Source organism: Cricetulus griseus, assembly GCF_003668045.3.
Source record: "Cricetulus griseus strain 17A/GY chromosome 1 unlocalized genomic scaffold, alternate assembly CriGri-PICRH-1.0 chr1_0, whole genome shotgun sequence".
NCBI lineage: Eukaryota > Metazoa > Chordata > Mammalia > Rodentia > Cricetidae > Cricetulus > Cricetulus griseus.
The window spans coordinates 66,576,320-66,592,135 of record NW_023276806.1 but is presented as its reverse complement, the minus strand read 5'-3'; the positions used below and the strand labels follow the sequence as shown (position 1 = coordinate 66,592,135).

At 45.3% G+C, this 15,816-nt stretch overlaps 1 protein-coding gene across 2 annotated transcripts in view; it reads right to left on the bottom strand.

The window, feature by feature from the left end:
- The window catches only part of Prcc (proline rich mitotic checkpoint control factor), a 31,231-nt gene extending 16,362 nt beyond the window's left edge, over positions 1–14,869 (bottom strand). Inside the window, exon 1 of one of the 2 annotated variants that reach the window (XM_027393056.2) lies at positions 14,138–14,869. In XM_027393056.2, the coding sequence (XP_027248857.1) occupies positions 14,138–14,599 (462 nt within the window). In that variant the 5' untranslated portion in view covers positions 14,600–14,869. The remainder of the gene's footprint in view (positions 1–14,137) is intronic. The other variant, XM_027393055.2, reaches the window with a different exon arrangement.
- Between the last annotated feature and the right edge of the window lie 947 nt (positions 14,870–15,816).

The window sequence follows — 15,816 nt, the reverse complement described above, 5'->3', positions numbered from 1 at the left end:
TAGCACTGGCTGTCCTCGAACTCACTCTGCAGACCAGGCTGGCTTCCAACTCACAGAGATCTGCCTGCCTCTGCCTCCTGGGTGCTGGGACTGAAGGTGTGTGTCACTATATTGGCTACTCTTGAGTTTTAATTAGCTCACTATTAGTTTCTTAGCACCTTCAAGTTGAGGAAAGATGAAAGGCACATGAATAGCAAAGGGTTTTACTTGTTTTTTTAAGATTTTTAAAATCTTGCCAGGCAGTGGCACACCTTTAATTCTAGCACTCTCGGGGCAGACAGGTGGATCTTTACATGTTCCAGGCCAGCCTGGTCTACAGAGTGAGTTCCAGGACAGTCTCTCTACACAGAGAAACCCTGTCTCAAAAAATAAAACAAAAGTCAGATACAATAGTGCACATCTATAATCCTGCATTCCTACAGAAAGAATGGAAACAAAAGAATTGGTCTGAAGCTCCCATGCTGGAGTATACTGTGCAGCAGCAAAACAAGAGACACTTCTTCAACACAACTAGAGAACTACCAGGTTATTCTCTGACCTCCAATGTGACACACACATATACATACAAATAAATAAGAATGTTTAATTATTTATTACTAATGGGGGCACACATGCCATAATCACTGTAGAGAGGTCAAAGGACAACTTTCAGGAGTTGGTTCTTTCCTTCTACCTTTACATTGGCTCCAGGTATTGAACTCAGGTCAGGCTTGCAAAGCAAGCACTTTACCTGCTAAGCCATCTCACCAGATCCAAAATAAAATTTAAATTAAGAGCCAGTGAAATGACTCAGTCAGTAAAGGTGGTTACACAAATCCAGCAACCTAAGCTTGATCCCCAAAACCTATGTAAAGATGGAGAAAAGAGAATCCACAAAGTTGTCCTCTGATCTCCACACACCTACCATGCGCGCGCCCACACACACACACACACACACACACACACACACACACACACACACACACACACACACACACACACAGAGAGAAAGAGCAGGGCACAACTCAGTGGGAAAGGATCTAAAGGAATTGAACAGATGATTCAGTGGTTAACAGTGCTTCCTGCTCTTGAAGAGTACCTGAGTTCAGTTCCCAACACCCACATCAAGTAGCTCAATCGATCTGTAACACAACTCCCTGTAACATTCTTCTGGCCTCTACAGTCACCTACTCATACCCACACACAGACACAGACACACATACACACACACACACAATATAATATTAAAAATAAAACACATCTGCTGGGCAGTGGTGGCTCATGCCTTTAATCCCAGCACCTGGGAGGCAGAGGCAGGCGGATCTCTGTGAGTTTGACACCAGCCTGGTCTACAAGAGCTAGTTCCAGGACAGTCTCCAAAGCCACAGAGAAACCCTGTCTCGGAGAAAAAAAAAAAAAAAGTAAAAAAATAAAACAAATAAAACCACATCTAGTCAGGCCAAATAAAACCACATCTAGTCAGGCAGTGGTGACGGTAGCATACGCCTTTTCTCCCAGCCTTCAGGAGGCAGAGACAGGCAGATCTCTGAGTTCAAGGCCAGCCTAGTCTATAAAGTGAGCTCCAGGACAGCCAGAGCTGTTACACAGAGAAATCCAGTTTCATAAATAAAACTTAAAATTAAAAACTACTTCCCAAATAAATAAGAACACTACCACCACCACTGATAACAACTACAACAACAAAAATGACTTCCCAAACCCATCTTTGCATGGTCTTGGTCCAGGCATCTGTAAAGTAAAGGTGAGGCTGGGCATGATACAGCACACCTTTAATTCCAGCACTTAGGAGGCAGAGGGAGGAAGAGCTCTGTGAGTGAGGCCAGCCTGACCATATTTTTATATTAAAAAAAGAAAAAAGGCAACAACAACTGCCATGGCAAGGCCTAGGCATCAAGAGTTCTAGACATGGGGCTGGAGAGATGGCTCAACCCTGAAAGGCACTGGCTGCTCATCCAGAGGATCTGGGTTCAATTCCCAGCATCCATATGGCAGCTCACAACTGTCTGTAACTCCAGTTCTGATACCAATGCACATAAAATAAAAATTAATAATTAAAAAAGTTTAAAATATTAAAAAATAGTATTAGACACTAATCTTCAGAGATAGAGGATAGGCCATTTACTCTAATGTGACTAAAAATTTTCTGTGTCATAATCTGCTCACAAAGAACTAGGATGCCAACAAGCATGACAAGTACTCAAACAACTGGAAAATTAGGTAATAAAAAAAAAAAAAAAAATCAGGGGTAGTTCAAGCTTTCCTCCCTCAGTGAGGACAACCATTATGGAAAACCATAGCACCTTGTGTGTATGGAGTTTACATGTGCTTTTTGAGGAAGCTCTTGCTACGTAACGTTGATGGCCTTGAACTTGTAATGATCCTCCTGCTTCAGCTTTCTGAGTGCTGGAATTATGGTGCACACCACTTCTGGCTTCAGAGGCTTCTAATAAACTACCCTCAGGGTGAGGGTAGAGCGCATGGTCAGCATGCAGGGTCCTGTCCTAGGTATAATCCATACACCGCAACAAGAGAGCTACCAATCGTTTCTCGACCCCCAACTGGAAAGCTGTGTACTGAAGAAACACACCCATGTTCATGTTCACAGCAGTGTCATCCACAATGACCATTATACAGCCAACCTAAGTACCCATCAACAGGTAAGTGGATAAAGAAAGCACGGTATCTATAAATAATGAATAGTAGCCTTTAACATAAAGGGCTGGTGGATAGTAAGATGGCTCAGCAAATAAGGGTGTTTGCCACCAAGCCTGAGGACTTGAGTGGCATCTACAGAATGGAAGAACTGACTCCCACAAGACGTTCTCTTCTGCACATGCACTATGGACACACACCCACACCTATGTATACCCATACACAAAATAAATATCATTTTAAAAAGTTTAAGGAGGGCTTGGAATACAATTCGGTGGGAGAGGGTTTATTTGACACTCACAAAACAGGTTCAGTCCTTAGCCAGGCCAAAAACAAAAAGCAGAAAGGAGAATGACCATTGTAAAGTTGTAAAATGGGAAGAATGGACAAATGATGGTAGTATAAACTGAGTACTTAACATTTCAAAACTACTAAAATAATAAACTTCACATGTTCTCACCACAAAAATATTTGGCACAGTGAACATGTTAATTAGCTTGATTATATCACACAATTCATAAATTATGATATCATCCAATGTTCCAAAAATGTATATAATTAAGTATAAACTATCAATTTGCAGTACTTTAAGCCCTTCCTGTCCTCACTGAATCCTGGTGCCAATATCACTGGTGGCTTTCTGTGTCCTTTCAGTATGCTTTGGTACCTTGTTCCTGCTTCTAAGACCTAAGGAGCCTGTGTCCCCATGTCACTCATTTGTCTGCTGTAATATGATACCAACTTGCTCATTAGTACTCATGTAAATGTGACATTTTTCCACATGTTTTTCCGTTTTATTCTGACAACAATGGCTATATCTTACACAGGAACACCACCACCTGGCAGACAATCATAGAAGCAGTAATTTTAATTGCTAACTGGTGCAAAAACATTAAAAACAAAAAACACTTAAATGGAAAATCTGTCTTAGACCTAAATGTGAAAAATAAAGGGCAGCAAAAGAGAGACCCACCACTGACCTACCAAGTGCCTGCTATACATTCCCAGTGACTTTTAGGTTTTTTGTGTTTCAGTATTCCAGTCTGTCCTGGAACTCATTCTGTAAACCAGGCTGGCCTACAACTCACAGAGATCACCTGCCTCTGTCTGTCAAGTGCTAGGACTAAAGGTGTATGCCACCACTGCCCAACAGTGACTTACGTGTAATCCCTCCAGTAGTGCTTTGATCTTGTTTGTTTGAGACAAGATCTCATGCAGCCCAGGCTGCCCTTAAATTCCCTAAGTAGCCAAGGATGACCTTAAATTTCTGACCCTCCTGCTTCCACACTCAGAGTGCTGGGATTACAGATATGTGGTGCTGGGAATCAAGCCCAGGCCTTTATTTGCATGCTGCATAAGCACTCACTCTACCAACTGAGCCATATCCCCAGCCCTCCTTCCAGTAGCATTTCAAGGTAGCCTTTATAATTTCAATCTTATAAGTAAGGAAAGTAAGGCTTAGAAGTCAAATAGTGGCGAGGACACGACAGAACTTGAACCACTTTTGGCTTCTGTGTTTGGAAAGTTAACACCATACTGACAGTGCAAGCCTGAGGATCACACGAAGTCACACTGGGTCTCACAGGGAATAGCACAAATCAGAACACAGGTTTTCTGTCAGCCTTATGGCTAGCTGGAATACTACTTACCCCTAACACAGTGGTGCTGAGACTGTATGGACTATTGTCCATGAAAATGTACAATCCACCAAGGCTCCTAGCAGAGCTCAGGGGTTATCATTCTCTGACTCACCACAATGACACACTCAACCAAGAAAAAGGTGTGAACACCACCATCTGGGCATGTTCAACCCTTTCTCTCTTTCAATCCCCATTCCCTCCTACCCACCTACCCCCCCCCAACACCACCCCCACCCCGACTTCTTCTAATCCTAGAGATCCTAAGAAACCCCTAGCACCTGGCCCCCTGGGTTAGCATGGAGTCCTGGGCACAACTAAAGCACCTGCTATAACAGGTCTACTGGCAGCACTGGGGCAACTGAAGACTATTCTTTTTGTTTGTGAGGAGTTTCATCATTGTTTTTTGGAGACAGTGTTTAACTCTGAAGCCCAAAGTGACACTGAACCCTCAGGAATCCTCATGATTCAGCTTTCCAAGTGCTGGGATTACAGGCACGATATCATGCCTTGTAAAGCATGTCCTAAGACTAATAGAAGTAAAGGCTAGATCAGCAGTGAGAAGAAACTTAAAATTTCTCTTTAAAAGTCACTGGCTATTTTCAATGTAATGACAACCTGAGGTTTTTGTTTATTTAAACAGGGTCTCTCTACGTAGCTCTGGCTGGCCTCCAACTATCGCCCAGCTCTGATTTTATCTTTTAAACACATACACAAACCACCCTAAATGACTGACCATTTCTTTTTGTTTGTTTGTTTGTTTTTTTCCCAAGACAGGGTTTCTCTGTGTAGCTTTGGAGCCTATCCTGGCACTCGATCTGGAGACCAGGCTGGCCTGGAACTCACAGAGATCTGCCTGCCTCTGCCTCCAGAGTGCTGGGATTAAAGGTGTGTGCCACCAACGCCCAACATGACTGACCCTTTCTAACATGCCACTACTTCTGCACTTAGAGCTTGCTACTACTCATATACATCTTTCTCTGAGCTTCTACTGAGAGTCCTTTTATAAGTTATCACCCTGACAGACTCCCAGAAACATAACATCAAAGAAGCTAAAATGTATATTAAGGGGCTGGAGACATGCCTCAGTGGGTAAGAGTGTTTGTTCATAACCCCAGTACATGTAAAAAGCTAGGCATAACTGCATGTGCTTGTAACCCCAATACTGTAGGGAAAAGACAGGCAGATCCTGGGAGCCTGCAAACCAACCAGCCTTGCAGAAACACTGCGTGTTCAGGATTAGTGAGAGACCTTGTCTCAAATAATAAGACGGAATGCTGGTGAGATGGCTTAACTGTTAGTATTCAGGTATCCGCACCGGCCTGTCTTTGGGGTTCTGACAGGACAGCTGCAGCCACTAAGAGCACCACCTGTGCACATTCACTATGTTCCCTTTAAAAAGGGCCCTGCCCACCTCCTATTTCGTTCCCTCTCCCCTCCCTCCTTCCCCTCTCTCTGCTCTCTCTTCTCTCCTGCTGCTCCTGTCTCTGGAGGCCAGTCTCCCCCTCCCCTTTTCCCTTTTATGACCCTTTTCCCTAATTTAAGGAAAAAAAAAAAAAAAAAAAAAAAAAACTCTGCTTGAACCTTGTCTCATGGCATCTTTCTCTCTCGAACTGCTTTTCTTAAATTATAGCATTAACAAGTAGAAGCATCCAAATATAGGCATACACAGGTACTGAGCCCCTAAACTACTGCAAAGTCACAGTGTTTTTGAGGGGCAGGTAGAGAGATACGTGTTGGTTTGCCTCTAACAACTGACAAACAAGGTTCAGAGGCATCATAGCCACAAAGGAAGACCAGAGTACCATAGATGAGGAAACAATATACACACCTCTTGCCCCTTTCACAAACCTCACCAACCTGACCCCAAAAATAGCTGCAAATGTGCAACTCTGTGATACGCTACAGAAAGAAGCTTAGCTGCCACCTGCCACTCAAAGCACTCCTGGACATGAGGGAACCTGACACATACTAACAGGAAACAAAAGTACAGAAAGGATTTATCCCAACAACCCCAAAAAAGAAAATAACATTTGGTGCCGGTACTGGAGCATGCCTTTGATCCCAGCACTTGGCGAATTCAGAGATCCACCTGTCTCTAATTCCTGATTAAAGTGCACCACTTCCTGGCCTCACACATCAATTTTTTTTTTAACGTATTACATTTATTTATTTGTATTTTGTGTGTGTCACACACACACACACACACACACACACACACACACACAATCTCTCTACACATCCCTGACTTTCCTGGAACTCACTCTGTAGACCAGGCTGGCCTTCACAGAGACTAGCCTGGCAGTAAATGCCTTTAATCACAGTACTTGGGAGGTAGAGGCAGGCAGATCTCGGACTTCAAAGCCAGTATGATCATTTCCAGGACATCCTACACAGAGAAAACCTGTCTGGAATGACACAAAATATAAAAATAAAGAGAAAGAAAAGAAGAGAAAAGAAAAGAAAAGAAAGAAAGAAGGAAAGAAAGAAAGAACTCACAAGTTTCAGGAAGTCCCTGAAATTTACCAAGTTCCCAAGACCTTCTCCATTCCCCAAGGTTATATAAACAGTATAGACAGTACAGATTGCTGCAAAGTAACTCTCTAACATATGGAGCTGCCCACAAGTACTACATAGCTCTGGGTGTCAGCTTTTGTGAGCAGTCAGCAATGGACTTTCAGTGACACAACTGCTTCTGAGCTGTGAATAGTGCTAACACCCAATAAACTCAATGGTTTAGCAAGTTGGACTTTGGTAGTATATTTTGGTCTGTTGTAGGTTCCCTACTTGGGATAAGGAGACATTTGTTCATAATTCCCTAGGAATAATGTCACACAACTGGAGGCCAACCTGGACTACATAGTGAGTTCTAGGCCAGCCTGAACTGAAAGACCAGGGCAGGGAGTGGTATTATTATGTTTCTTTTTAGCCTCACAAGAACCTAAACCTTGGTGGCTACACTGTCCTCTCTAGCTGCCAAGAGTGACAATATACACAACCAGAGACTGCTGAGCAAGAACGGAAACAGACATATTCCATTAGGCTAGGTCCAGTGGGATCTACTCATCTATCAGTGCCATTCCCCATGGCAGCATTCCTCTTATCTTCTCAGGCTCTGGTTCTCAGAGACTCTCTCCAAAAAGCAATCACTAGCTATCAGGGCCAGGAGCCAAGTAGGAAATCAAGGTTAAGAACAGACACCCCACCTCTCCAGACTCCAAATGAATTATACTATTATCCCATTAGCTAGATTCATCAACTTCTTTAACTCTTTGCCCTTTGGTTAGAATTTTGTTTTCTCTATTTTACTTGTTTCTTCCTTTCTGATTTCTGCCTAGCCATGGGCCTTCTCCTTACCTTTTCAGCAAATACCAAGATAGAGCAAAACACACCTAGGTTCAAATATAACCTCTGCCACTACTTCAAAACTATGTGGATTGGGGCAACTTGTCTGTGTTCTCTAACCCAGTTTCCTTCTAGGTAAACTGGAGTTAAGAGCCTAGCACAAAGAGGCCAAAGTGGAGCATGTGCAGGCTAGTAATCGTAGCACGGGGAGGTGAAGGCTAAAGAGAGAAGTTGATTGATGGATGATCACCCTCCACTACATAAGGGAGCTGCTGATAGCCTAGGCTAGACTTTGTATTGAAGGGGAGAGAAAGGAGCTCAGTGCTGTGCCAACACCCTCAGCAGGTTCCCACAAACATCAGCAGGTCCCAACCCCTAAATGTATTGTTGTTGCTATTTGAAACAAGGTATTACTATAAGACCAGGCTAGCCAGGAACTGAGCTCCACCCACCTCTACATCCTGAGTGCTGAGAATTAAAAATGTGTGCCACCATGACCCAAAAGGAACTAAACCTAAAATTTCAATTTGGTTGGAATATATGATATGAGAAAAAAACTCTCATATAAGACTCAGTAGCCGGGCGTTGGTGGCGCATGCCTTTAATCCCAGCAGAGGTTGGCGGATCTCTGTGAGTTCGAGACCAGCCTGATCTACAAAAGCTAATTCCAGGACAGCCTCCAAAGCCACAGAGAAACCCTGTCTCGAAAAACAAACAAAAAAAAGAATAACTGGGAATTTGGCCATATACACAGTAAAACCCTGTCTGTCTGTCTGTCTGTCTGTCTGTCTGTCTGTCTGTCTCACACACACACACACACACACACACACACACACACACACACACACACAGGAACGAGACAGAGAAGGGGGGGATGACAATCAAAGAAGAAAAGATGACTGAGGTTGGCTTTGGACTGGGCCTCCACATGCCACTCCTCTTCCCTTGCTCCCCGTGGTGCTGGACAATTGGGTAACCTGGAAACTAGAACAAGGGCTAGGCTACAGTTCACGCTGAGCTGATCTATAAAAAGAAGGAAATAAAAAACAAGATGCTGTAGGTGGCTTTCCCCTCCAGCAAAGGTAAGAATCACCAAATTCTAAGAAAATTCTTTCTTTAAGGCAGTGAGCTTATTATCCCTGTGTGATGGTCTGAAAGAAAACGGCCCCCATAAGCTCATAAGGAGTGGCACTATTAGGAGATGTGGCCTTGCGAAAGCAGGTGTGACTTTGTTGGAAAAAGTGTGTCACTAAGGGGTAGGCTCAAGCCAGTCCTTCCTGCTGCCTCCAGATCCAATGTAGATCATTGGGCCACCTTCCAGCACCATGTCTGCCTATGTGCCATCATGCTTGCTGACATGGCAATAATGGACTAGACCTCTGAATTGTAAGCCAGCCCCAATTAAATGATTTCCTTCATAAGAGTTGCCTTGGGCCGGGTGTTGGTGGCTCAAGCCTTTAATCCCAGCACTCCGGAGGCAGAGGCAGGTGGATCTCTATGAGTTCGAGGCCAGCCTGGTCTCCAGAGCGAGTGCCAGGCTAGGCTCCAAAGCTACAGAGAAACCCTGTCTCGAAAAAACAAAACAAACAAACAAAAAAAAAGAGTTGCCTTGGTCTCTTCACAGCAATAGAAAACCTAACTAAGATAGCCTGCAAACATGAACTGAAGGTCCCCTATGTGCACAAGATGGTGTTCGAATCAGAGCTTTTAGACAGACAAGACACAGTTCTTTAAAAACCAGGACACAGAGGTGGAGAAATGGCTCAGCAGTTAAGAGCACTGGCTGCTGTTCCAGAGGACCTGGGTTCAATTCCCAGCACCCACATGGAACTAACAACCAGCTCTGGTGATTCCATGTCCCCTTCTGGTCTCCATGGACACTACATATACAGTGTATACAGACCCAATAGGGCAAAACACCTGTTCACATAAAATACAAGACCAGGTAGCCAGGCAGTATGTTGCATGCCTTTAATCCCAGCACTGGAGAGGCAGAGGCAATCGGATCTCTGAGTTCAAGGCAAGCCTGATCTACAGAGTGAGTTCCAGAAGAGCCAGAGCCAGGATTATACAGAGAAACACTGTCTGGAAAGGCCAAAAAAAAAAAAAAAAAAAAAAAAAAACCAACAACAAAAACCCTCAGGAAATAAAGAGCTCACAAGTTTCAAAAAATCCCTAAAATTTATCAGGTTCCCAAGACCTTCTTTCTTCCAGGCAGAATCTGCCTCTGCCTCCTGATTGCTGGGATTAAAGGCATGCACCATCATCACCGAACCCAGTCTTGAAAAAAAAAAGGGGGTGGGGGAATCAATCACACACACCTGAGCACCTTCAATATTCTTAGACTGCCTTTCTCCAAGAGTTATGTTCAAAGAACAAAACTACCAATTTGAATAGAACACTGGGAAATAACCAGCTAGGGGCTGGCACTCCAGTGGACTCAACTCCATCACTCTACACTTCAGAACCTGGGTGGGTCACACAAGTCACCAGTCCTGTTTCCTGACACTTTCACCAGCTTCTACAGCCTCTACCACAAATCTTTTTCTCTTTTTTGGGTATTTGAGACAGGATGTTGCTATGTAGCCTGTTGGCTATGGAGATAAGGGGTCCCAAACTTGGGCATTCACCGAGCCTTGGGCTCTCAAATACTGGGATTACATGTGTCCCAGCAAGATATTCTAATGCTACCTTCCTGAAGAAATGAGCCTTTCCAGAGCTGTCAATGTGGAGGGAAGCATGCTGGCTTGGGTGTCACCATCCTCATGCATTCCCCAAATATAAAAAGCTGAGGCAGTCTGGGGAAAGAGAATAGGAAAGCAGCAGCAGCCAGAGTACATTTCTGTTCCATTCGTGGATGGATCTTTCTTTGGCCCCAGAAAATCAAGACCCAGGTTAGTTTCAATGGCAAAACAGAAGGCTTTTGTACAATCTTAGACCAAGAAATGACAAACGCAGATGAGAATAAAAGGACAGGTGATTTGAAAGAAAGTTTTGAAGGAAACTGGAAGAGAGATTCTAGGAAAGACTTCCAGAAAGAATTCATTTGAGTTCATTCATTCAAAAAAAAAATTTACAGAGTGCTCGCCCTCATCAAGGAAATTTCTCTTTACAACAGATGGAGACCACTACAGAAAACCACAACCAATCAAACTGCAGAGTTGTGAAGCTCAGTCTCAAGGGATACATCCACAAAACAACTCCTACATCTAAGGCTCAGAGAACATGGCAGAAGAGGGGGCAGCTATGAGATTGTGTCTTCTAGTAAATAATACCAGAACCTATACCCATAAAGTTTCACCAACACAACACAACTGCCTAAACATGAGCTGAACAAGGACAATGGCAGCAACCCAGGAGGCCTCAACCATACACAGAGAACTAGTCTTCCCCAAGGAAGACCACACCAACTAGTTGTCCAATACCAAATACATACATACATAATAACATAGTCTGAGCAGGTCATATTTGGAAATATATAAGTATATACATAAACATATACACATGTAACAACAATTAATAAAAAAAGAGGTCATGAATTTGAAAGAGAGCAAGAGGGGTATATATGTTTGGAGGGAGAAGGGAAGGGAAAATTATATAATTATAATTATAATCTCAAAAATAAGAGAAGTATAGTGTTCTAAGTATGCACCAGGAACTATAGTGACCACTAGGAACATACCAACAGATTAAAGTAACCTCTGCTCTCCCTTCATGGAGTTTGTATGCTAGAGGAGGGAGGAAAGCGAAGTATATATGCTGCGGAGAAAAACAAAGCAGGGCCAGGCAACAGCGATGAACACCTTTGATCCCAGCACTCAGAAAACAGAGGCAGGCAGATCTCTGAGTTTGAGGCCAAATCTGGCCTATGTACCAAGTTCTAGGCCAGCTAGGGCTAATTGTAGTACCTTTCCTATTTAAAAAAAAAAAAAAAAAACAGGGAGGAGCAAGTGGCAGGAAACTGCAATCAACCAGGTAGGCTAGAAATGCCTTTTAAGTCAAGAGGCAGAGAATGGTGAGAACACTGGGACATCTGCTGGGGAAAACTGAAAGAACTGCAAGTACAAAAAAACTGAGATGGCCCATGGTAGCTGCGGAAAGCTAAAGAAAAGCAGAATTAGCAAAGATGTACGAATTCATTCATCAAAAGGTAGAAAGCAAAGAACTCTCACACACTTTCTTCCCTAGGTTTACTGTCTCCCTTATCAAAGGAAGCCTTCGGTGGGCGGCGGTGGTGGTGGTGCCTTTAATCCCGGAGGCAGCGGTGGGTGGATCTCTGTGAGTTCGAGGCCAGCCTGGTCTACAGAGTAAGTGCCAGGATAGGCTCCAAAGCTACACAAAAAAAAAAAAACCCTGTCTGGGGGGGGAAAAAAAAGGATGCCATCACTCCAAGAGACCTTGTCTTTTTCTGCTCAAACATCTAAAAACATAAAGTCAGGAATGGCAGCACACGTCTTTAATCCCAGCACTTGGGAGGCAGAGGCAAGAGTATCTCCATGAGTTCAAGGCCTACCTGGTCTACATAGCAAGTTCCAAGCCAGGACTACATATAGACCCGATCTAAATACATACATACATATATACATACACAACTTAAGTTTGACTGTCTCTTCTAGAAAGGACACCTTAATGTCCAAACTCATTTAGACTTGACAATATCCAGACGGTGGAACTGAGATTCATATAGACCCAGTTTCCAATGTCCAATAAGATCTCGCATAGTGGACTCCAGTTCATACATATAAATAGTATGTTAGGGCTGGAGTTGATAAGAGTGCAAAGCCCTAGGTGTGGGGGTAAACTGCATAGAGCAGATACGATGGTGCTCACCTGCAATCCCAGCACTGGGGTTATGGATGGAGGAGGATCAAGAGTTTAAAGCTAACCTTAGCCATACAGTCTGAAGGTTGCCCAGTCCTGGTGTCTAGGCTGTAATCCCAGCTACAGGCGAGACTGAAGCAGAATAATCTAAAATTCAAGGTCATTATAGACAATCTAGAAAGATCATTTCTCAAAATAAAAATTGCAAATAGGGCTAAGCCTGTAGCTCAATGGGAGAGTGTTTACCTAGCATGTGTGAGGCCACAGGTTCAACTACCAGTATGTGTAGGGGGGGGGGGGCATACATTCAATTTCTTAAGCCAAGGATAGTGTAGTATACCTTTTTCTTTTCTTTTTCCTCCCCGCCCCCAGACAGGGTTTCTCTGTGTAGCTTTGGAGCCTATCCTGGCACTCCCTCTGGAGACCAGGCTGGCCACCAACTCACAGAGATCCGCCTGCCTCTGCTTCCCGAGTGCTGGGATTAAAGGCATGTGCCACCACCAGGTATCTAATGTACTTTTTATTCAACACTAGGAGGCTGAAGCAAGATCACAAATTGGGACCCAGATTGGGCTACATAGTGACCCAAGGAAAGCTTGGGCTACACAGTGAAGCTGTCTCAAAATAAATAAATACTCCATTTCTTCTCTAGTTCCCCTCAAAAACAAGTCCAAGGCCGGGCAGTACTAGCGCATGCCATTAAACCCAGCACTTGGGAGGCAGATGCAGGCAGATCTCTGTGAGTTCGAGGCCAGCCTGTTCTACAGCACAAAGTCCAAAAATAATATTGTTTACACCACCAAGCCTGATTATTTTAGGGATGGGGCAAAGGATAAGACTGGTCCTACACATGGGGAAGGGCCTAGGCCTGGCCCAGGATGATGTGGTAGACTTTGGGGAGCCCCTTTTGAGGGCCTTATCCTGCCTGGGGAGTGGAGGGGGGATGGCTAGGGGCAGGTGGGATGTTGGGGGGAGGGGAGGGAGAGGGAGAAGGGATTGACATCTGAAGCAAGCTTGTTCCTAATTGAACTAATAAAATAAAAACAAAAAACAAAACAAAACAAAAAAGACTGGTCCTAAGCCGGGCTTTGGTGGCGCACGCCTTTAATCCCAACACTCGGGAGGCAGAGGCAGGCGGATCTCTGTGAGTTCGAGGCCAGCCTGGTCTACAGAGTGAGTTCCATGACAACCTCCAAAGCAATACAGAGAAACCCTGTCTCGAAAAATCAAAACAAAAAACAAAAAACAAAAACAAAGACCAAAAAGAAAAAAAAAAAAAAAAAAGACTGGTCCTAGATGTTAAACATGGGCACTGAAGTCCTATCAGTTGTCCCTTCAGGTGCCCACGTTTTATCCTGACCTCAATATGGGAAGAGGAGAGGCCAACCTGAGACGAAGATGCTAAAACGGAAAGAAGTGTCCCTATGCATGTATCTTGGCCTGTCAGTACCAAGGATACCATTTAACCCTTTCTGCAAGCCAGCCCAGGGTTCCAAAATGCCCCATGGCCAATACCCTAACTCCCCAAAGTTGACAAGTTCATGTGAATTAACCGCCTTCTAAGAGGATTCTAGCGGCCTTGAGTCAACGGATGAGTTTGTGAAGCTCCATTACGGCCACAAGTCCCTCCTACCCCTAAACTCAAACCCAATGGGACTTGCGGTGACCACCTAGATACTCACATCGCCCTTACGCAGCTCCGGCGCCGCTATCCTCACCGGCTCGGTTCTCTTCTTTGGCTTGGGAAGTCCCAAGGGGGGTCCGACACTGCCCACAGCTGGGGGCAGACTGAGACCAGGGCCTTGGGGCGATGGCAGCCCCAGCCCCTCCCCAACTCCGGCAGCTTCAGCTGGGCTCACTCCTGCAGGTGGCGGGAAGCCGCCCAGGCCGAAGGGCAGAGGTGGAGGAGGCTGCAGCCTGGGGTCTCCGGTGGGCGGGGGAAGCAACAGTGGCGGGGGAAAGGCTGGGGCCAGCATCTGGGGGGGCGGGGGCAGCAAGGCCGGACCCTTGGGTGCGGGGAGAGAAGCGAACAGGCCTCCTAAAGCGGGCCCGGGCATAGGAGCCGCCACATCCTCTTCCTCCGGCTCCGGCTCCGGTTCATCCGGCTCACTCTCATCGCTGCTGGCATAAGCAACCAGAGACATGGCGCCTCCCGCCTTTGGGACGCCCTTGCCCGCAGACTAGGCCTACTTGAGACCCGGGATGTCCCGGCGGCCTAGTAGGCCCCACTACTGGGCAAGGCGGGGAACCGAAAAGCGCCCCCTGCTCCGTGTTCTAGGGCTATCCTCGGCAAGAACCCATGGCCAGGGTTGATTTCCACCGAGTAAGAATTCCCGCTTCACTTAAGCTCCTAGCGCCAGGCAACTACACACAGCTAATGGCCGCCGAGTCACTCCGCCTACTACTCGCCTCACAAACATAAGAACTACAATTCCCAGAGAACACATTTGCAACAGCCCATTCTCTACCTCAGGGAACTCAGTGCAAAGCATGGTGGGAGTTGTAGTCTGAAGTTGGAGTAAATGGTGCGCAGAAAGACTTAGAGCCCCTCCTCTGACGCGGGGATTCCTGGGATTCGTAGTTTGTTTGTTTGTTGTTTGTTGTTGTTGCCTTGCACGTCCTAGGTTACTACAATCCCCATGGATCAGCGCGGTAGCACGTAAACGCTTAGAGCATTTCGGTACTTGAAGTTAGTTCCTCAGAGCCCGTAAGGTTTATGGGAGCTGTGGTACTCTTAGAAACTGCAAGTGTTGTCGGGAACGTGATGGCGTCTGGGAAAGTGGACTAGTAACTGGCTTAAAGGGAAAGTGACCTGTAAATAAATGGTGACGCTTCCAAGTCGACCAGGGAGTTAGAACAAAGCACTCCAAGAAGAGCCAAAGCCCAAGGGACGTGTATGAAATTAAACTGCAAACCATAAAGAAAACTAGGCCGCCGGCATCTGAGAGCTCAAGTAAAGGTGACATAAAAGGCAGTGGATGATCTCCTTTGCTGTATGACTAGTACCCATCCAGGAGCACATGAAGCCTACCTCCCACCAAGTCTGGGGTTTGGGCTCCTTCCGCAGTAACCAATGAGATAGAAATGGCCAAGGCGCGGGAAGCTAGGGTGAAGTCCCCAGGATTCATCACTTCACAGTAAAGGGACCGACTATGGCCCGGTACACTTCACAGTTTTGAGTAATCACCTGTGCCGCCCCCAACCTAAGAACTCTCAGTGTGTGGTTGGCATTCCTTTAATGGCTGGGTATGCTGTCTGTCCTGCCTTTACGTCCACCCACGTTTATGATAGGCTTTTCACTATCTGTCCAGGAGGATGTGCTTTGCCTGGTCCTCCTGTCTACCTGACTCCGAAGCGCTTT